At 50.3% G+C, this 21907-nt stretch overlaps 1 protein-coding gene across 3 annotated transcripts in view; it reads right to left on the minus strand.

Moving 5' to 3' along the window:
• Positions 1 to 21907, minus strand: part of GBF1 (golgi brefeldin A resistant guanine nucleotide exchange factor 1) — a 1570387-nt gene that overhangs the window by 685895 nt on the left and 862585 nt on the right. For all 3 annotated transcript variants that reach the window (XM_069240539.1, XM_069240538.1, XM_069240540.1), the window contains one exon: positions 7192 to 7317. In XM_069240539.1, coding sequence (XP_069096640.1) covers positions 7192 to 7317 — 126 coding nt within the window. The remainder of the gene's footprint in view (positions 1 to 7191; positions 7318 to 21907) is intronic.

Raw genomic sequence — 21907 nt, forward strand, 5'->3', positions numbered from 1 at the left:
TGGACATGGCGAACATAAGCACCACACATCCCACAGGCACTCACACAAGCACCATACCCATGAAGACACACCAACATCTACTACCTCCACTGTGTCCCCCTCCTCCAAGTCCTCCTCCTTCCTCCCAGTCTCGTCTCCACTCACACCTGCATGCACTACATCCTCAGCGACTACCACCAGCACGCCCATCACCACACACCGCTCAAGTGCAATCACCAACCCCACTACCATTCACACGTCCCCTGTGTCCTCTCCCAGTGTGTCTGTGAGCCTTCCTCCCAAACTACAAAAACGCAGGCACACACCCCCTCAACAGCCATCCACCTCACAACAGCCTCCAGCCCATGCACCTTCACCCAAACTCAGCCGACCTACACCTCCTACAACCACTACCTCTTCCTCCACTCCCAAACCCCCTCCATCTACCCATCCCAGTGTGTCTAAAAAACATTTCCTCGCTTACATTGACCTCTTCCCTACACCTCCCCGCCCGTCCTTCCCATAGGGCCAGGATGTCCAGATCCCAGCCCAGCAACTCAGCCACGGAATCCTCGAGCACTGTGGTCCCTGCAAGTCCAGTAACATCGCAGGGGGCACCCATCAGGGCTGCCAGTGTGCCACCTAGTGAGGCCAAGGATCACCCTATTCCGCCACCTGCCAAGGTGAAGAAGGGGCCCCCATGCCGTAGGGAAAAGCCGCACCAACCACCCAGAAAGGCCTCCTCCAAGACAAAAGAGTACAGTGCCAAGGTCCCAGCAGTGACTTCCAAGGTGGGGAAGGGGCACACGGCTAAAGGGAAGTCAGCTCAGGGCACGGAGCCTTCGGGTGAGGGATTGGTGTCACCCCTTCTGCAAGACAGAACAGCAACCTGTACGGCGGTGGCCACCGCCGCAACCACCGCCACCTGCCCTGCAACCTGTACGTCTGCTGCCTCTGCTACAGTCCCCAGCAGGCAGCCGTCCGAGCCTGCAGGAGACGTCCTGCTGCCTCCCTCCACAGGTGCTGACACATGCACCACAGGCAGCATCTCTGGCGCAGACACCACTGCAACCACCGCCACCTGCCCCGCAACGTACTCAGACAGTGCCACTACAGCCAACATGAACATCATCCCCAGTGGGCAGTCGTCCGACGCTGCAGGAGACATCCTGGACCCTGCACACAGTACATGAGGCACCACAACCAGCACTGGCAGTACCAGCAGTTGGGAGGCAAAGTCGCCGCAGTGTGGAGTGTGTCTCTGCCTCCTTGGAATATCATGCTACCTGTTCCCAGAAAATCTCGTTGCTCCAACACCCAGGTGAGGGAATGGGAACTGCCACACACCATGTGCAGCACTCTGGCCACCATGGCCCCTCCAGAACCAGTGGAGGAAAGCATCCAGTCCTTGGCAGGATGAAGCACTCTGGGCACAAAGCCCCCCCCCCACCCCCCCAGAACCAATGGAGAAAAGCATCCACTACCCCAGTCCTTGGCAGGATGAAGCACCCTGGGCACAAAACCCCCTCCAGAACCAGCGGAGAAAAGCATCCACTCACCCAGTCCTTGGCAGGATGAAGCACTCTGGGCACAAAGACCCCCCCCCCCCCCCCCCCAGAACCAATGGAGAAAAGCATCCAGTTCCCCAGTCCTTGGCAGGATGAAGCACCCTGGGCACACAACCCCCTTCAGAACCAGCGGAGAAAAGCATCCACTCACCCAGTCCTTGGCAGGATGAAGCACTCTGGGCACAAAGCCCCCCCAAAACCAGTGGAGAAAAGCATCCACTCACCCATTCCTTGGCAGGATGAAGCACTCTGGGCACAAAGCTCCCTCCAGAACCAGTGGAGAAAAGCATCCATTACCCCAGGCCTTGGCAGGATGAAGCACTCTGGGGACAAAGCCCCCTCCAGAACCAGTGGAGAACACATCCACTAGAGAGACTGTGTCCTTGCACTCCCCAGGAGCAAGCAGTGGGCAAACCACCCACTTGAGAGACTGTGGCTTTGTACTCCCCAGGACCAAGCAGTGGGCAAACCACCCACTTGAGAGACTGTGGGATTTCATTACCACATGGAGCATGGAGCCCCCTCGTGGAGCAGTGCCGTTGTCCCAACATCCGGCTGAAGTGCTCCCCCCCAGCCCCACCCCGTCCCCCTGAGGTGCCAGTTTTTTTCCGACCTGATGCCTAAGCAGTGTTCTCTCCGTTTTGAGGCAGGTGTCATGTGTGGGCTTCGCCCATGCATTTTGGGACCACTGGTCCACGGACATTGAATGGACCACTATCCGGACTTGTGTAGTTGCTGTATATATGTGTATATATTTATCTTTTAGAGACATATTGCCCTATCTGGATTTTCGATGATTACACTCATTATAATCATGTCATTTGGTCCTTGCGTTCTTCCAGAGGGTTACGGGGTGTATATGTAATGTTGATGCATGTATTTATGCGTATGGTGTTGGTGGTGAGGGTGGGGGTGTTGTGTGTTGCGTGTGTGTGTGTAACTTTTTCCTCCCCCCTCCCCTGTGTGCAGTACTCACCGTGGTCGTCGCCGCCGCCGCCGTCTTTGATGTTCCTGGTAGAAGAGGCGGTAAACATTGTTAACACCTGTAGTTCTGGCTCCATGGCGTCCCGGTTCCTCGTTGGGTGTTGAGAGGTGAGTGGTTTCCATTCCAAGTCCTGTTTCCGCAGTGCTTTTGTTGGCATTGGTACCGCCCCGGAAAAGCTGGCTGATTGGTGCCTTGTAATACAGTGGGCAGTACATTGTTTTCCGCCTGTCAGTTGGCGGTTACCACTGCGGTGTTTTTTTTCTACTGCCGTGGTGGTCAGTGTGTTGAAGTAGCTGTCTGTGTCGGCGGTTTCCGCCATGGTCGTGATTCAATTTTTTTTCCCCGCCGGTCTGTTGGCGGTATTACTGCCGCTTTAACACCAACTGCCAGGGTTCTAATGAGGGCCTTAGTCTTTTTCTCCCCAACAGCATACGCAAGCTGTGAGGCAGTGTGCATGTGCTGAGTGAGGGGTCCCCAGGGTTGCATAAGGCATGCAGCAGCCCTTAGAGACCTTCCCTGGTATCAGGGCCCTTGGTACCAGGGGTACCAGTTACAAGGGACTTATCGGAGTGCCAGGGGTGTGCCAATTGTGGAAGCAAAGGTACAGTTTAGGGAAAGAACACTGGTGCTGGGGCCTGGTTAGCAGGGTCCCAGCACACTTTCAAATCATAACTTGGCATCAGCAAAGGCAAATAATTCAGGGGGTAACCATGCCAAGGAGGCATTTCCTTACAGGTGTTCACGAACCGCAGTGCTAGACTGGCAGAAGAAAACATCTTCTTCCCTAATGTAGGAAGTTGGCTCTGTATATACTATCTCAAAGTGAGATATAGTGTGCACAGAGTCCAAGGGTTCCCCTTAGAGGTTGATAGTAGCAAAATTAGATAATACTAATGCTCTATTTTGTGGCAGTGTGGTCGAGCAGTAGGCTTATCAGAGGGTAGTGTTAAGCATTTGTTGCACACACACAGGCAATAAATGAGAACACACAAAGACTTCACTCCAGGCCAATGGGTTTTATATAGAAAAATAACTTTTTAAAATGTATTTTAGAACCACAAGATTCAAGATTTTATGTAAGTACATAAATTTCAAGGTACTTTACACAGGTAAATATAGAACTTTGCACAGTGCTGCTGTTCTCTGGTGTTTTTTGGTGGTCCTTTAGGTGCAGGGCAGTCCTCGGAGTCCTCAGAGGTCGCTGGTCCCGTCGGATGTGTCACTGTGCAGGTTCTTTGCGTCAGGAGATAGGCCGGTAGGGCTGGGACCAAGCTGTTGGTGTCTCCGTCGTATCTGCTGGGCTTTCAGGTCAGCAGTCCTTCATTCAGGTTGCAGGAATCTGATTTCCTGGGTTCAGGGTCGCCCCTAAACACTGAATTTAGGGAGGTGTTTAGGTCTGGGGGCAGTAGCCCATGGCTACTGTCCTGGAGGGTGGCTACACCCTCTTGTGCCTCTTCCCTGAGGGGAGGGGGGCACATCCCTATTCCTATTGGGGGAATCCTCCAAAACCAAGATGGAGGATTTCTTAAGGCAGGGGTCACCTCAGCTCAGGGCACCTTAGGGGCTGTCCTGACTGGTAGGTGACTCCTCCTTGCTTTTCTCAGTATCTCCTTTGGACTTGCTGCCAAAAGTGGGGGCTGTGTCCAGGAGGCGGGCATCTCCACTAGCTGGAGTGCCCTGGGGCATTGTAACACGAAGCCTGAGCCTTTGAGGCTCACTGCTATGTGTTACTGTTCCTGCAGGGGAGAGGTGAGAAGCACCTCCACCCAGTGCAGGCTTTGTTTCTGGCCACAGAGAGCACAAAGCCTCTCACCTCAGGGCGTCAGAAACTCGTCTCAGTGGCAGGCTGGCACAGACCAGTCATTCCTGCACTGAAGGATTGGGTAAAATACAGGGGGCATCTCTAAGATGCCCTCTATGTACATTGATTAATACATCCAGCACTGGCATCAGTGTGGGTTTATTTTTCTGAGAGGTTTGATACCAAACTTCCCAGTATTCAGTGTCACCATTATGGAGCTGTGGAGTTCGTTTTGACAAACTCCCAAACCATATACTTAATATGGCCACACTGTACTTACAATGTCTGAGAATGGACTTAGACATTGTAGGGGCATATTGCTCATGCAGCTATGCCCTTACCTGGGGTACAGTGCACCCTGCCTTAGGGCTGTAAGGCCTGCTAGAGGGGTGACTTACCTATGCCTCAAGCAGTATTTTGTGGGCATGGCATCGTGAGGGGGATGCCATGTCGATTTTGCCTTTTTCTCCCCACCAACACACACAATCTGCAATAGCAGTGTGCATGTGTTAGGTGAGGGGTCCCTTGGGATGGCACAACACATGCTGCAGCCCTTAGGGACCTTACCTGGTCACAGGGCCCTTGGTACAACTGGTACCTTTTACAAGGGACTTATCTGTGTGTGAGGGGTGTGTCAATTGTGGAAACAACGGTACATTTTTAGTGAAAGAACACTGGTGCTGGGGCCTGGTTACCAGGGTCTCAGCACACTTCTCAGTCAAGTCTTCATCAATATCAGGCAAAAAGTGTTGGGGGGGGGCTAACTTCTACAGGGAGCCATTTTCCTACACTTAAGTTGTCCAGTCTTTTTGATCCCCTGTCCAGGGGTGTGGTAGGGAATGCAGCAGAGGATGAAGAAGCCTGGATGACACGGCTCTCAGGCGTAGGGTGAGGACATTTGGGTCATTCGGCGCAGGCCGATGACGGTGGGCAATCGTCCTATTCACAGGACCCCCCCAGTGCTGTGTTTGGAACAGGTTCCCAATAGGACATCTGTAAGTGCTTTGTTGAAGGGAAGAAGGGATTCTGAGATGGAGGCCCCAGGTTGAAGCACTTTGGTCAGGAGGTTAGGCCTGACCTCCACAGAAGGAAGCTTGAGGCTCAAAACTTCAGCCACGCTTCTCACCACTATTGAGTAAGGACGCACCCTCCTACGTAGCCACAGTACGGGTTGAGAACATGCCAGTGTCAGGGGAGATGTCCAGCCCACTGGCATCACCCAAATCCTGCACCCAGTCCAGTTCAGTTCAGTTCAGGTTCAAGCTGGTCTTCTTAAGGGTCCAGCCACCCCTTTACACTATCCCCATATCCAAACCCATAGTAATAGTAATAGGGTTCAGGATCAACCCTGGGCACAGCAGAGCCCATGGAAAACAGTATCGGCATCTAACAACGTCATTCCGTCTCCAGGCCGAAGGGGATGAGTACAGGATCGTCATTCATTGTGGGCACAATCAGCGCCCGGAGCATCGACATCTGACCCGAAACCGGGGAATGTCACGTTGGCACGACTGGCATCAGCAAAGATCTGGAAGCGGATCCTGAGGTCCCTCCAGAGTCGGGGCCGAAGTCTCTGACTTTGAACCTGAGGGGGCCCACACAGACTCTCCTGGGCCCGAATGAGCCAAGGATGGGTCAGGCTGCCCAAATATGAGGTGCATGGTCTCACAGAACTCCTTTAGTTGGGCAGGGCTAGTCCCAGGTCCCAGAAATCGGGGAGGCACGGAGCGGACCCAGTCTGAGGCTCTGAGGACAGAGGCCTAGAGCGTCGACGCTCTTCCCGCGGCATGTTGTGCGAGTGATGGGGCGAAGTCGAAGAACGTTTTGCCTTCTTCGACTTCTTCTTACCCGAGTGTCCAGATGACTTGGACGAAGAAGAATGGTGGTGACTCCGTGACCGGTCTCCTGACCTTCCTCTCGAACGCGACCGAGAACGACGCAGAGTCGTGTGCTGGGGTGCAATGAGCTTTAGGGACCGCTCCCTGAAAGCTTTCGGGTTCATGGCCCGAGCACAGCTTCAGGTTGTGGTTGGGCTCAAAACAATAGAGGCACACGTGGTGCGGATCCGTCACCGACCTCATGCGGTGATAGGAGATGCAGGGCTTGAATCCAGTCTTACATCCCTAGACACATCAAACCTCGTCAAAAACGAGTTTGGCAAAATGTTGCAGTTAGTCAAAAAATGACTGGGGTAGATCTTCTCCGGAACTGCCCGTAGGCTGGCGCGGAAAGAAAAGAACAGACGTCAGCTCGCCGGGGTGGTGCCTATATACGACTGTGACGTCATCACGGCAACCATGACACCAACGACACCCGCAGAGTCGACCAACGCCATCTGACGCCACGCAGAGGTACTGCTCGAAGAAAAATCTCCAGACAATTCAAAGGTAAGGAATCTACAACTAGAAGTCTCTATCAGATAGCATAAGCAGCTTTCACCAGCATTGTAGAGACAATTTGTAATTTTATCAAAAGTATGACCAGCAAAGAGAAGAAGTACACTTGGGAGAGATGTCTAACCAAATGGCCAACTGGACTCAAGTCACTGTGAACATAAGGCATAGAAAGAAATACTTCCTTGTCAGACTCCTCTTCATTCCCAGTCTCCTCAAATGTACCTAGAATTAACTCCACTAAACTGATGTTCATAGGTGCTCAATCTCTGCTTGGATCATTTTTCACAGAGGATCGTTATGCTGGATGACAAAAATGTTCAAAAGCACAGTTATTTAACACAATTGGCACTAGGCTTCCCATTTAAAATATGGTAGCTGTGTGAAAAAAGGAACAAAAACCAACTTTAGCACAAAACATTCAGGATGGAAATACATTCTGTTCTGAAAACAAGTGTGTCTTACCTCCAATGACATTGGCACATTCTGTTTTCGTACATTGTGATTGTGCTGGTCTGTGTTCAACATTATGACTGCATAGGCAAGGGCAAAGCCAGCATCATTGTGAGCAAATGGAGTCCCATTAATTTCCTAAAGAAAAACATTCAGGTAAAACAAAACTTTAATGCTGAACAACTAAATGACATAATAATGGCAATACGGACTACTGTCAAAGCAAACATCTCATCAATATGCTAACTCAATTTTAAAAGTCACAAACCTTTAAACAATGCAGAGGTCTCTTTTGCACCATTACATCAGCAGCTACAATTTCTACAGGTAAGTAGCGTTTCATTGTAACACGCTTTGTAAATAGTTTGTTTCATGATAAAAAAGAACAAGTGACTTACCTTCGGAAACTCAGTATCTGGTAGAGACTATCTAGTTGCAGATTCCTTACCTTAAAATTTCCTTGCGTTTGTTTCTGAGCAGTACCCTGCGCATGCAGTCGGATGGCATCGTCGGTGTCAATGCAACCGTCTGTGATGTCACCTATAAAGGCACCACCTTGGCGTGCGCAAGTCAGTTCTTTTACCCACAAACTTCCACGCCAGAAGCGCAGTCATCGATAGTACCAACAGTTCAACTGTGCAAAACTAGGGCCCTGAAAGGGATAAACCCTAACCCTATTAGACAAATGCGCTGAGCGGGGAGCCATGGGTGGGTGTAAGGAATCTGCAGCTAGATAGAGTCTCTACCAGATAATGCATTACCAAAGATAAGTAACGTGTTCATCTGTTAGAGACTTCTAGCTGCTGATTGCTTACCTTAGAATAGATACCCAAGCCATAACCTTCTGACGGTGGGCTGAGGCAAAACCTTCTCACACTAGAAAGTCCTGTAGGACCAAATGGGCCAACTATCATCTCTTTGGACCGGATTGTCCAGGCAGTAGCGTTCTGCAAACGTGTGCAAGGATGCCCACCTTTGCTGCCTGACAGATATCCTGGACTGGAACACCTCGTGCTAGTGCAGTGATATCAGCCTTGCACCTGGTGGAAATAGCCCTCAAGCCATCAGGAGGCTGATTCTTGGCCAGAGCGTAGCAGATCTTAATGCAGAGAATGACCCAGCGAAAAATGGTTTGTTTCTGTAGTGGCCGACCCTTCTTTTCTTCCACGTACCACACAAACAGTTGGTTATCCACCCAGAAATGTTTTTCTGTGGTCAAGGTAGAACAACGCTCTTTTTGGGTCCAGTCAGTGGAGTCGCTCCTCTTCCTTGGACGGAAGTGGTGGAGTAAAGAAAGTGGGCATGGTGATATTCTGACCCAGATAAAATGGGACCACCACCTTGGGAAGGAACAAGATGTGCTCTGAGAACCACCTTCTCTGGATACATAGTGAGATACGGTGGCTTAGATAACAGAGCTTGCATTTCACTTACCCTCATTGCAGATGTTATTGCCACTAAGAAGGCTGTCTTAACGGTGAGCAGCCGGAGGGGACAGTTGTGTAAAGGCTGGAAGGGAGCACACATAAAAAATTTGAGGACAAGATTTAAGTCCCATGAATCATAAAAAAGGGTGTAGGGGGAAACATATGTACAAGCCCTTTGAGCAATCTATGTACAATGGGAGACTTGAACAGAGAAGGCTGATCAGGAAGTCGAGGGAATGCCAATAAAGCAGAAAGATAGACATTGAGAGTACCCAATGCATAACGCTGCTGGGCAAGGAATAGAATAAATAGAGGGATATCAGAAAGAGGATCAACAGATCTTTCTGCACAATATTATACAAAACATTTCCAACGCTAGGCATATACAATTTTAGTCGAGGGACGCCTGGCTGCCAAAATAACTTTACAGACTTCGGGAGGAAGGTCAAAAGCCATCAACTGCTGTTGCTCAATCTCCACGTCGAAGAAGCAGAGTTGACAGGTTGCAGGTGGATAGCCTTTCCCTGCTGCTGCGACAGAAGATCATACCAAAGGGGCAGCCAGATCAGAGGACTGATGCTCATATTCAGAAGCTCGGGATACCAGAATCTGCGTGCACAGTCCGGAGCTACTAGGATTACTTGGGCCTGGTCGTTCTTGATCTTCGAGACCTGTAGTCAGAAGTGGTGTGGGTGGAAAGGAATACAGGAGGCCTGAACTCCACTGAAAAGCATTGCCAAGCAATCGCAGCCTTGGAAACTCCAAAGTGCAATACTGCTGACATTTTGTGTTCTCGGCGGAGACGAACAGATATAACCAATGTCCTCTCCACTGCTGAGAGAGCCTTTACGCCACCTCTGGGTGGAGACATCATTTGTGATGCACTAGGCATTGACGGCTGAGTTCATCCACCCTGGCGTTCAGAGAAACTGACAGGTGTTGAACCACCAGGCTGTTCCAACCATGTCCAGAATTGCAGGGCCTCTTGACAAAGGGTACACAACCCCACACCACCTTGCATGTTACAGTACCACACTGTGGTAATATTGTCCGTGAACACCTGCACCATCTTCCCTTTTACAACAGGAAGAAAAGCTTTCAACGTCAGTCGGATCGCCCGGAGCTCCAGTAAATTGATATGGAGTCGGGATTCCGCCGGAGACTAGAGTCCTTCAATCTCCACCTCTCAGAGATGACCACACCATCAATCTGTCACTACTGTGAGATCTGCTTGGGGAAGGGAGAGGAGTCTGCCCCTGACCCAATCGCAGTTCAATAACCACCACTGTAGATCTTTCTAAGTTCCCTCCGAGATCTGGCCCATGTCGGTGAGATTCCTCTGATGCTGTGCCCGCTGGAACTTCGGTTCCCTCTGTAGAGCCCTCATATGCCATCTGACATGTTTCACTAACAGGATGCAGGAGGCCATGAGGCTCAGCAGCCTCAGAGTCTGTCTCACCGAAATCCAGGACAGAGGCCGAAACATACTTATCATAAAATGTGTACCCTGGACTTGATGCTCGGAAAGAAGCCTGAAACTGCACTGTGCCCAGAACAGCTCTGAAGGAAGGGAGCTTCTGAGAGGGAGTCAGGTGTCACTTGGGCACGGTGATAGAGAACCCCAGGGAATGCAGACTGTAGAAAAGTGCCTTCTTTCTTGGCATGGTTACCCCCATTTTCTGCATGTTGTCAGTTTGTTTGACCATGTCCACTACGATCCTGCTAACCAGGACCCCAGTCGTTAAGCTCTCTCCCTTATAAATTGACAACTGTACCTTTTTCTTCTCAAAATTGGCACACTGGTCCACCAATTTGAGTCCCTAGTATATGGTTCCTAGGTACCCAGCGCATTGGGGTTCCAGGGGATCCCTAACTGCTGCAGCCCATATTCTGCCACCCATAGGGAACAGATACTAAGTGTTCTGCAGGCCTGACATTGCAGCCTGTGTGAAATGGGTGCATGCACCCAGTAGTAAGTTAGCTCTGTTTACACTATCTCAAAAGGAGAGATAGTGTGCACAGAGTTCAGGGGTTCCCCTTAGAGGTTGATAGTGGCAAAATTAGATAATACTAATGCTCTATTTTGTGGTAGTGTGGTCGAGCAGTAGGCTTGTCAGAGGGTAGTGTTAAGCATTTATTGTACACACACAGGCAATAAATGACAACACACACTCAATGACTTAACTCCAGCCTGTAGGAAGTTGGCTCTGTATATACTATTTCAAAGTAAGAAATAGTGTGTAGAGTCCAAGGGTTCCCCTTAGAGGTAAGATAGTGGCAAAATTAGATAATTCTCTATTTTGTGGTAGTGTGGTCGAGCAGTAGGCTTATCAGAGGGTAGTGTTAAGCATTTGTTGTACACCCACAGGCAATAAATGAGGAACACACACTAAAAGACTTACTCCCGGCCAATAGGTTTTATATAGAAAATTATATTTTCTTAGTTTATTTTAACCCCTTCTGTGCCGCGGACGTAGTGGTTACGTCCCGCGGCACAGTGCTGCTGTGCCGAGGACGTAACCACTACGTCCTCGGCACACAGCCCAGAGGGAGCGCTCTCGCTCCCTCTGTGTGCTTCCCCCCACCCCCCCAAAGTCAGGGATGGAAGGGGAAGCCCTTCCCCTTCCACCCCCGACCCCCCCACCCCCCCATAATGACGTCAGCGCGCGATCGCGCGCTGACTTCATTATGGGGATTTCGTCGCACAGGAAGCCATTTGCTTCCTGTGCGGCGAACGGAGAAGAGGTGAGTTCCTCTTCCCGGTGGGTGGGGGGTTTGGGCTAAAGAGGCACCGGGGGAAAGGAAAGGCTTTTCCTTTCCCCCGGTGTCTCTTTGAGCATTCCTGCTGCCCGATCGCATTGCGATCGGGCAGCAGGAATGCCCACTAGACACCAGGGATTTTTTTTTTTTGTTGTACTTTCTGTTTCTTGTTGGCGGGGAGCGGCCCCTTGGGCAAGGGTCGCTCCCCTTGTGGGGGCAATTTGTTACGGCCATTTCTGCCCCCCTTGGGGGCAGATTGGCCTACTTTTTAGGCGGATCTGCCCCCAAGGGGGGCAGAAACCACTGGATCACCAGGGATTTTTATTTTCTGTGCATTTATGTTGGGGGGGGTGCCCCCTTGGGCAAGGGGCGCCCCCCCAAGGGGGCAGAGAACTGTTGGCCTTTTCTGCCCCCCTTGGGGGCAGATCGGCCTATTTTTTTTAGGTCCATCTGCCCCCAAGGGGGGCAGAAGCCACTTAGGCACCAGGGATTGTGTGTGTAGTGAATGGGGGGGCGCCTCCTTGGGCAAGGGTCGCTCCCCTGTGGGGGGCATGTCCTTTAGGGCCATTTCTGCCCCCCTTGAGGGCAGATTGGCTACTTTTTAGCCAGATCTGCCCCCAAGGGGGGCAGAAAACACTAGATCACCAGGGTTTTTTATTTTTATGTGTATTTATGTGGGGGGGGGTGCCCCCTTGGGCAAGGGGCGCCCCCCCCAAGGGGGCAGAGAACTGTTGGCCTTTTCTACCCCCCTTGGGGGCAAATCGGCCTATTTTTTTTAGGTCCATCTGCCCCCAAGGGGGGCAGAAGCCACTTAGGCACCAGGGATTGTGTGTGTAGTGGATGGGGGGGCGCCCCCTTGGGCAAGGGTCGCTCCCCTTTGGGGGGCATGTCTTTTAGGGCCATTTCTGCCCCCCTTGAGGGCAGATCAGCCTATTATTTTTAGGCTGATCTGCCCCCAAGGGGGGCAGAAACCACTAGAACGCCAGGGATGTTTTTTTATGTGTTTATTTCTGTGGGGGGGCGTCCCCTTGGGCACGGGGCGCCCCCCCAAGGGGGGCATTGACCTGTTGGCCATTTCTGCCCCCCCTGGGGGCAGATGGGCCTATTTTTCTAGACCCACCTGCCCCCAAGGGGGGCAGAAGCCACGTAGACACCAGGGATAGTGTGTGTGTGTGTTAGTGGATGGGGGGGGGGGGGGTTTGGGCAAGGGTCGCCCCCCACTTTGGGGGCACATGTACCCAGGCCATTTCTGCACCCCTTGGAGACAGATCAGCCTATTATTTTTAGGCTGATCTGCCCCCAAGAGGGGCAGAAACCACTAGAACGCCAGGGATGTTTTTTTATGTGTTTATTTTTGTGGGGGGGGCGTCCCCTTGGGCACGGGGCGCCCCCCCAAGGGGGGCATTGACCTGTTGGCCATTTCTGCCCCCCCTGGGGGCAGATGGGCCTATTTTTCTAGACCCACCTGCCCCCAAGGGGGGCAGAAGCCACGTAGACACCAGGGATAGTGTGTGTGTGTGTGTGTGTGTGTGTGTGTTAGTGGATGGGGGGGGGGGCTTGGGCAAGGGTCGCCCCCCACTTTGGGGGCACATGTACCCAGGCCATTTCTGCACCCCTTGGAGACAGATCAGCCTATTATTTTTAGGCTGATCTGCCCCCAAGGGGGGCAGAAACCACTAGAACGCCAGGGATGTTTTTTTATGTGTTTATTTTTGTGGGGGGGCGTCCCCTTGGGCACGGGGCGCCCCCCCAAGGGGGGCATTGACCTGTTGGCCATTTCTGCCCCCCCTGGGGGCAGATGGGCCTATTTTTCTAGACCCACCTGCCCCCAAGGGGGGCAGAAGCCACGTAGACACCAGGGATAGTGTGTGTGTGTGTGTGTGTGTGTTAGTGGATGGGGGGGGGGCTTGGGCAAGGGTCGCCCCCCACTTTGGGGGCACATGTACCCAGGCCATTTCTGCACCCCTTGGAGACAGATCAGCCTATTATTTTTAGGCTGATCTGCCCCCAAGGGGGGCAGAAACCACTAGAACGCCAGGGATTTTTTTTTATGTGTTTATTTTTGTGTGGGGGCGTCCCCTTGTGCACGGGCGCCCCCCCCAAGGGGGGCATTGACCTGTTGGCCATTTCTGCCCCCCCCTGGGGGCAGATGGGCCTATTTTTCTAGACCCACCTGCCCCCAAGGGGGGCAGAAGCCACGTAGACACCAGGGATAGTGTGTGTGTGTGTGTGTGTGTTAGTGGATGGGGGGGGGCTTGGGCAAGGGTCGCCCCCCACTTTGGGGGAACATGTACCCAGGCCATTTCTGCACCCCTTGGAGACAGATCAGCCTATTATTTTTAGGCTGATCTGCCCCCAAGGGGGGCAGAAACCACTAGAACGCCAGGGATTTTTTTTTATGTGTTTATTTTTGTGTGGGGGCGTCCCCTTGGGCACGGGCGCCCCCCCAAGGGGGGCATTGACCTGTTGGCCATTTCTGCCCCCCCTGGGAGCAGATGGGCCTATTTTTCTAGAACCACCTGCCCCCAAGGGGGCAGAAGCCACTTAGGCACCAGGGATAGTGTGTGTGTTTTTTTTGTTTGAGGGCTGTCCCCTTTGGCAAGGGTCGCTCTCCATGGGGACACAGTACTAAAGGTATTTTTTGGCTTCCTTGGGGCAGACAGGCCTATTTTTTTAGTAGGCCCATCTGCCCCTATGGCAGAATCCACTTAGGCACCAATTTCTAAAATGTTTGATGGTGGGGTGTTTGTCAACTGAAGAAGTCTTTGCATTTGTGATAAAAAATGTTTTCCTCCTTTTTGTTCTAGTTCAAAGCTTTTGCTTTATTTGCTGTGGCTCCTTGCGGTTTTGGCGGTGGTTGACCTGCAGTTTGCACAGTTGCATGTTTTAGGTAAGTAAAAACAATTTACTCCAAAGGAGTATTGTTGCCATGCATGAATGACATGTTTGTAGGGGGTGTACTAAATGCAGGATTGTGTGTGAAATTGTCCTTAGGTTTGTGCACAATGATATTTGTTTTGTCTTATTTCTAATTTGCCTTTCTTTCTTTCTTTTTAGTGGGATATCATTGGTGATTGCTGTGTAGTTGCTGGTGAATCAAACTTTTTCAGGCAAGTGAGCGGTATAGTTTTTGAGTTTGTAACTCTTACTAACAAAGCTACACTTTGTTACTTGTCTTACACAGTGCTGGTTGTTGGTGGTGAATTTGTCCAGTTAATTTTAGCAGGAGAGATCATGGCTAGCCGCAGGATGACCGCTCAGCAGGTGGTTGGTATGCTTTTTGAGTCACAGTCTGATCATGACTATGAGACGGACTCTGCATCTGAGGCAGAGGAGGAAGTCAGAGATTCTGGCAGTGATGTTTCTGTTGGAGGGGAATCTTCTGATGATGAAGCCACACTCAGTGCAGATGAAGGTTCTGTTTTAGAGGAGGACATTGATGTGCCAATAGTGCAGCAACCTGGGGCTGAAAGGTTTCCCGTTAGAAGACCTGATGTCTGGGTTGCCCCAAACATGGAGCAGCCAGAGTTGCCTGCCTTTACTGGTCTCCCGGGGTGTAACGCCAATACAGAGAACTTTATGCCTATCAATTTCTTTGAGTTATTCATGGATGATGTGTTTTTGGAAGAGATTGTTGAGCAGACTAATTTGTATGCGGAGCAGCATTTGAGGGACAACGCTGCTAGACTTAGGCCACACTCTAGAGCTGCCCAGTGGATTCCCACAAATTTGGAGGAGCTAAAAAAGTTTTTGGGTTTGACTTTTTTGATGGGGTTGATAAGGAAGCCGTCACTGGCTTCTTATTGGTCTACTAGTCCCTTGATGGCAACAGCTATATTTCCAGCTACCATGAGTCGTAATCGGTATTTGCTTCTTCTTAGGATGCTGCATTTTGTTGACAATGCATTAGCCTTGCCACGAGATCACCCAGATTCTGACCGTCTTTTTAAGATTAGGCCTGTCCTTGATCATTTTGTAGATCGGTTTTCGGAGGTCTATGTTCCAGGCAAAGAGATAAGTGTGGACGAGTCTTTGGTCCTCTTCAAGGGTCGTTTGGTTTTTAGGCAGTACATTCCTAGCAAAAGGGCACGATATGGAATTAAATTGTATATGCTGTCTGAAAGTAGGACAGGATATGTGTATAGTTTCCGTGTGTACACTGGTAGGGATTCCAATATTGACCCCCCTGGTTGTCCTCCCACTTTTGGAGTTACTGAGAAAATAGTGTGGGATCTTGGTAGACGACTGTTCAACAAAGGTCACCATTTGTATGTAGATAACTTCTACACTGGTGTGCAGTTGTTCAAGGAATTGTTTAGAGTGGACACAGTTGCTTGTGGCACAATCCGTTCTAACCGGAAAGGCTATCCAAGGGAGCTTGTCTGTAAAAAACTTGAGAGGGGACAGTGCTGTGCCTTGCGGAACGAGGAGCTGCTAGCTTTGAAATTTTCAGACAAGAGGGATGTCTACATGCTAAGTACCATCCATGATGAGAGTACTTCCCCTGTGACTGTTTGGGGCCAGGTTGCTGAAGTGCGCAAACCTGTGTGCATTTTAGATTATAATAAGCACATGGGAGGTGTAGATAGAGTTGACCAGAGGTTGGAACCTTATACTGCTATTCGTAAGTCTTATGTTTGGTATAAGAAGTTAGCACTTCACCTCTTCCACTTAGCAACCTTCAATGCTTTTATTGTGTTTAGGGATAGGTCTCCAGACTCAAAGATGACATTTGTGAAATTTCAGGAGTCAGTGATAGAGAGCCTTATTGTGGTGGAACAGGCCAGAGTTCCTAGAGAAGCAGTGGTGGAGGATGTGGCTAGATTGAAAGATCGCCACTTTGCTGAGCACATTCCTCCCACACCCAAAAAAGACTTTCCAGCTAAGAAATGTAGAGTGTGTTTTCGAAGAGGTATCCGGAGGGAGTCTCGAATGTACTGCCCAGATTGTCCTTCAAAGCCTGGGCTGTGTGTCGGTGCTTGTTTTAAGAATTACCACACCCAGAAGAATTTCTGGGAACAACCATGAGTGTAAACTCATGTCTGTTTTGTATTTTCATGTGTTTAGTTTCATGGTTAGCATTTCTGTCATGTTGTTAGTTAGAGCTTTTGTGTTTGTTGTTTTGTAATTCTTTCTACTTAGTTAGGGGTTCCTCTGTTTAAAAAAAAAAAAAATATATATGATGCCATTGTGTGTGGAGTGGGGCTTGGCTGAGACTGTACATATTGACTTGATGTTGGCTACTGCAACACACTGCCAGCCAAACACCAGTCCACACACTCCCATCAGCTGGTGTGATTGTTGTATCAGGCATGTGGGCGTATGTAAGTGATGGGCCCTTGAGTGGCGCTGTCTGTCGATGTGAGTGTTGTAATGTGCTGGGCCCGTGGCTGGCGGTGTGAATGGCCTTGTGTGTGTCATGTATGAAAGTTGTGTGAATGGACTGTAAAGCGGTTGGTGCCTTGTCGCGGCTTTACAGCTCACGAGCTGTGAGTCATTGGTTCAGTTTTTTGCCTTTCAGTTACTAACAGTGCTTTTCATTTTTGTGAAAGCTCTTGTTAGTAAAATTTGATCCACTGAACCATCACTCACCCTCGTGCCAAATCCAACCAGTATGTGTGGTAAAAATGACCAAACCTGCTCCGCTGTAATCAGGCGTCGCAGCACACCTATGACACGCTAGGTGCCTCAGGTGGGACCCCGATGATGAAGCATGCCACCAACTTGGTTGGTGGGTGAGGGGTCTTTTTCACATAACCTAAGTGTGTTTCTTTTCAAAATTTTAGTGTTTGGCACATCACGGACGTATGTGGGCACATCAAAACGATATATTACAAAACTACCTGTGTTTGGGGGGGGGAGAGGGCACCTATGTTTTTGGTCCTGTGTGCGGCCTTCATCTAGGGAAACCTACCAAACCCAGACATTTTTTAAAACTAGACACCCCAAGGAGTCTAGGGAGGAGTGGCTTGCGTGGATCCCCCAACATTTTCTTACCCAGACTCCTCTGTAAACCTCAAAATGTGCTTAAAAAAAGCATATTTTCCTGACTTTTCTTCGTACGATCACCACTCCAGCACAAAATTCCTACTCCCCAGTGTTCCCCTCAGTCTCCCAAATAAAATGACACCTCACGTATGTGGGTCCCCAAAGCAGAGTCAGTCTAAAGATGTATAAAAGAATATGTCCTTATAAACTCGCAGTACTATCCCCTGTATCTCTACAAGTTTTGGGCCTTATTCTGTTGGAGGCACCTGGCCCACCCACACAACTGAGGTATCATTTTTATTGGGAGACTTGGGGGAACGCTGGGTGGAAGGAAATTTGTGGCTCCACTCAGATTCCAGAACTTTCTGTCACCGAAATGTGTGAAAAATGGGTTTTTTTAGCCAATATTTGAGGATTGGAAAGGATTCTGGGTAACAGAACCTGGTCAGAGCCCCTCAAGTCACCCCATCTTGGATTCCCCTAGGTCTCTAGTTTTCAGAAATGCACAGGTTTGGTTGGTTTCCCTAGGTGCTGGCTGAGCTACAGGCCAAAAACTACAGGTAGGCACTGTTTTCAATGAAAAAATGTGATGTGTCCACGCTGCGCTTTGGGGCGTTTCCTGTCGCGGGCACTAGGCCTACCCACACAAGTGAGGTATCATTTTTATCGGGAGACGTGGGGGAACGCTGGGTGGAAGGAAATTTGTGGCCCCTCTCAGATTCCAGAACTTTCTGCCACAGAAATGTGAGGAACATGTGTTTTTTTAGCCAAATTTTGAGGTTTGCAAAGGATTCTGGGTAACAGAACCTGGTCCGAGCCACACAAATCACCCCATCTTGGATTCCCCTAGGTCTCTAATTTTCAGAAATGCACAGGTTTGGTAGGTTTCCATAGGTGGCGACTGAGCTACAGGCCAAAATCTACAGGTAGGCACTTTGCTAAAAACAGGTCTGTTTTCTGTGATGTGTCCACGTTGCGCTTTGGGGCGTTTCCTGTCGCGGGCGCTAGGCCTACCCACACAAGTGAGGTATCATTTTTATCGGGAGACGTGGGGGAACGCTGGGTGGAAGGAAATTTGTGGCTCCTCTCAGATTCCAGAACTTTCTGCCACAGAAATGTGAGGAACATGTGTTTTTTTAGCCAATTTTTGAGCTTTGCAAAGGATTCTGGGTAACAGAACCTGGTCCGAGCCCCGCCAGTCACCCCTCCTTGGATTCCCCTAGGTCTCTAGTTTTCAGAAATGTACAGGTTTGGTAGGTTTCCCTAGGTGCCGGCTGAGCTAGAGGCCAAAATCTACAGGTAGTCACTTCGCAAAAAACACCTCTGTTTTCTTCCAAAATTTTGGTGGTGTCCACGTTGCGCTTTGGGGCGTTTCCTGTCGCGGGCGCTAGGCCTACCCACGCAAGTGAGGTATCATTTTTATCGGGAGACTTGGGGGAACGCTGGGTGGAAGGAAATTTGTGGCTCCTCCCAGATTCCAGAACTTTCTGCCACAGAAATGTGAGGAACATGTGTTTTTTTAGCCAATTTTTGAGCTTTGCAAAGGATTCTGGGTAACAGAACCTGGTCCGAGCCCCGCCAGTCACCCCTCCTTGGATTCCCCTAGGTCTCTAGTTTTCAGAAATGCACAGGTTTGGTAGGTTTCCCTAGGTGGCGGCTGAGCTAGAGGCCAAAATCTACAGGTAGGCACTTTGCTAAAAACAGGTCTTTTTTCTGTGATGTGTCCATGTTGCGCTTTGGGGCGTTTCCTGTCGCGGGCGCTAGGCCTACCCACACAAGTGAGGTATCATTTTTATCGGGAGACGTGGGGGAACGCTGGGTGGAAGGAAATTTGTGGCTCCTCTCGGATTCCAGAACTTTCTGCCACAGAAATGTGAGGAACATGTGTTTTTTTAGCCAATTTTTGAGCTTTGCAAAGGATTCTGGGTAACAGAACCTGGTCCGAGCCCCGCCAGTCACCCCTCCTTGGATTCCCCTCGGTCTCTAGTTTTCAGAAATGTACAGGTTTGGTAGGTTTCCCTAGGTGGCGGCTGAGCTAGAGGCCAAAATCTACAGGTAGGCACTTTGCTAAAAACAGGTCTGTTTTCTGTGATGTGTCCACGTTGCGCTTTGGGGCGTTTCCTGTCGCGGGCGCTAGGCCTACCCACACAAGTGAGGTATCATTTTTATCGGGAGACGTGGGGGAACGCTGGGTGGAAGGAAATTTGTGGCTCCTCTCGGATTCCAGAACTTTCTGCCACAGAAATGTGAGGAACATGTGTTTTTTTAGCCAATTTTTGAGCTTTGCAAAGGACTCTGGGTAACAGAACCTGGTCCGAGCCCCGCCAGTCACCCCTCCTTGGATTCCCCTAGGTCTCTAGTTTTCAGAAATGTACAGGTTTGGTAGGTTTCCCTAGGTGCCGGCTGAGCTAGAGGCCAAAATCTACAGGTAGTCACTTCGCAAAAAACACCTCTGTTTTCTTCCAAAATTTTGGTGGTGTCCACGTTGCGCTTTGGGGCGTTTCCTGTCGCGGGCGCTAGGCCTACCCACACAAGTGAGGTATCATTTTTATCGGGAGACGTGGGGGAACGCTGGGTGGAAGGAAATTTGTGGCTCCTCTCAGATTCCAGAACTTTCTGCCACAGAAATGTGAGGAACATGTGTTTTTTTAGCCAATTTTTGAGCTTTGCAAAGGATTCTGGGTAACAGAACCTGGTCCGAGCCACACAAATCACCCCATCTTGGATTCCCCTAGGTCTCTAGTTTTCAGAAATGCACAGGTTTGGTAGGTTTCCCTAGGTGGCGGCTGAGCTAGAGGCCAAAATCTACAGGTAGGCACTTTGCTAAAAACAGGTCTGTTTTCTGTGATGTGTCCACGTTGCGCTTTGGGGCGTTTCCTGTCGCGGGCGCTAGGCCTACCCACACAAGTGAGGTATCATTTTTATCGGGAGACGTGGGGGAACGCTGGGTGGAAGGAAATTTGTGGCTCCTCTCGGATTCCAGAACTTTCTGCCACAGAAATGTGAGGAACATGTGTTTTTTTAGCCAATTTTTGAGCTTTGCAAAGGATTCTGGGTAACAGAACCTGGTCCGAGCCCCGCCAGTCACCCCTCCTTGGATTCCCCTCGGTCTCTAGTTTTCAGAAATGTACAGGTTTGGTAGGTTTCCCTAGGTGGCGGCTGAGCTAGAGGCCAAAATCTACAGGTAGGCACTTTGCTAAAAACAGGTCTGTTTTCTGTGATGTGTCCACGTTGCGCTTTGGGGCGTTTCCTGTCGCGGGCGCTAGGCCTACCCACACAAGTGAGGTATCATTTTTATCGGGAGACGTGGGGGAACGCTGGGTGGAAGGAAATTTGTGGCTCCTCTCGGATTCCAGAACTTTCTGCCACAGAAATGTGAGGAACATGTGTTTTTTTAGCCAATTTTTGAGCTTTGCAAAGGATTCCGGGTAACAGAACCTGGTCCGAGCCCCGCCAGTCACCCCTCCTTGGATTCCCCTAGGTCTCTAGTTTTCAGAAATGTACAGGTTTGGTAGGTTTCCCTAGGTGCCGGCTGAGCTAGAGGCCAAAATCTACAGGTAGTCACTTCGCAAAAAACACCTCTGTTTTCTTCCAAAATTTTGGTGGTGTCCACGTTGCGCTTTGGGGCGTTTCCTGTCGCGGGCGCTAGGCCTACCCACGCAAGTGAGGTATCATTTTTATCGGGAGACTTGGGGGAACGCTGGGTGGAAGGAAATTTGTGGCTCCTCCCAGATTCCAGAACTTTCTGCCACAGAAATGTGAGGAACATGTGTTTTTTTAGCCAATTTTTGAGCTTTGCAAAGGATTCTGGGTAACAGAACCTGGTCCGAGCCCCGCCAGTCACCCCTCCTTGGATTCCCCTAGGTCTCTAGTTTTCAGAAATGCACAGGTTTGGTAGGTTTCCCTAGGTGGCGGCTGAGCTAGAGGCCAAAATCTACAGGTAGGCACTTTGCTAAAAACAGGTCTTTTTTCTGTGATGTGTCCATGTTGCGCTTTGGGGTGTTTCCTGTCGCGGGCGCTAGGCCTACCCACACAAGTGAGGTATCATTTTTATCGGGAGACGTGGGGGAACGCTGGGTGGAAGGAAATTTGTGGCTCCTCTCGGATTCCAGAACTTTCTGCCACAGAAATGTGAGGAACATGTGTTTTTTTAGCCAATTTTTGAGCTTTGCAAAGGATTCTGGGTAACAGAACCTGGTCCGAGCCCCGCCAGTCACCCCTCCTTGGATTCCCCTAGGTCTCTAGTTTTCAGAAATGTACAGGTTTGGTAGGTTTCCCTAGGTGGCGGCTGAGCTAGAGGCCAAAATCTACAGGTAGGCACTTTGCTAAAAACAGGTCTGTTTTCTGTGATGTGTCCACGTTGCGCTTTGGGGCGTTTCCTGTCGCGGGCGCTAGGCCTACCCACACAAGTGAGGTATCATTTTTATCGGGAGACGTGGGGGAACGCTGGGTGGAAGGAAATTTGTGGCTCCTCTCGGATTCCAGAACTTTCTGCCACAGAAATGTGAGGAACATGTGTTTTTTTAGCCAATTTTTGAGCTTTGCAAAGGATT

This window comes from Pleurodeles waltl, chromosome 6, assembly GCF_031143425.1.
Source record: "Pleurodeles waltl isolate 20211129_DDA chromosome 6, aPleWal1.hap1.20221129, whole genome shotgun sequence".
Lineage (NCBI taxonomy): Eukaryota > Metazoa > Chordata > Amphibia > Caudata > Salamandridae > Pleurodeles > Pleurodeles waltl.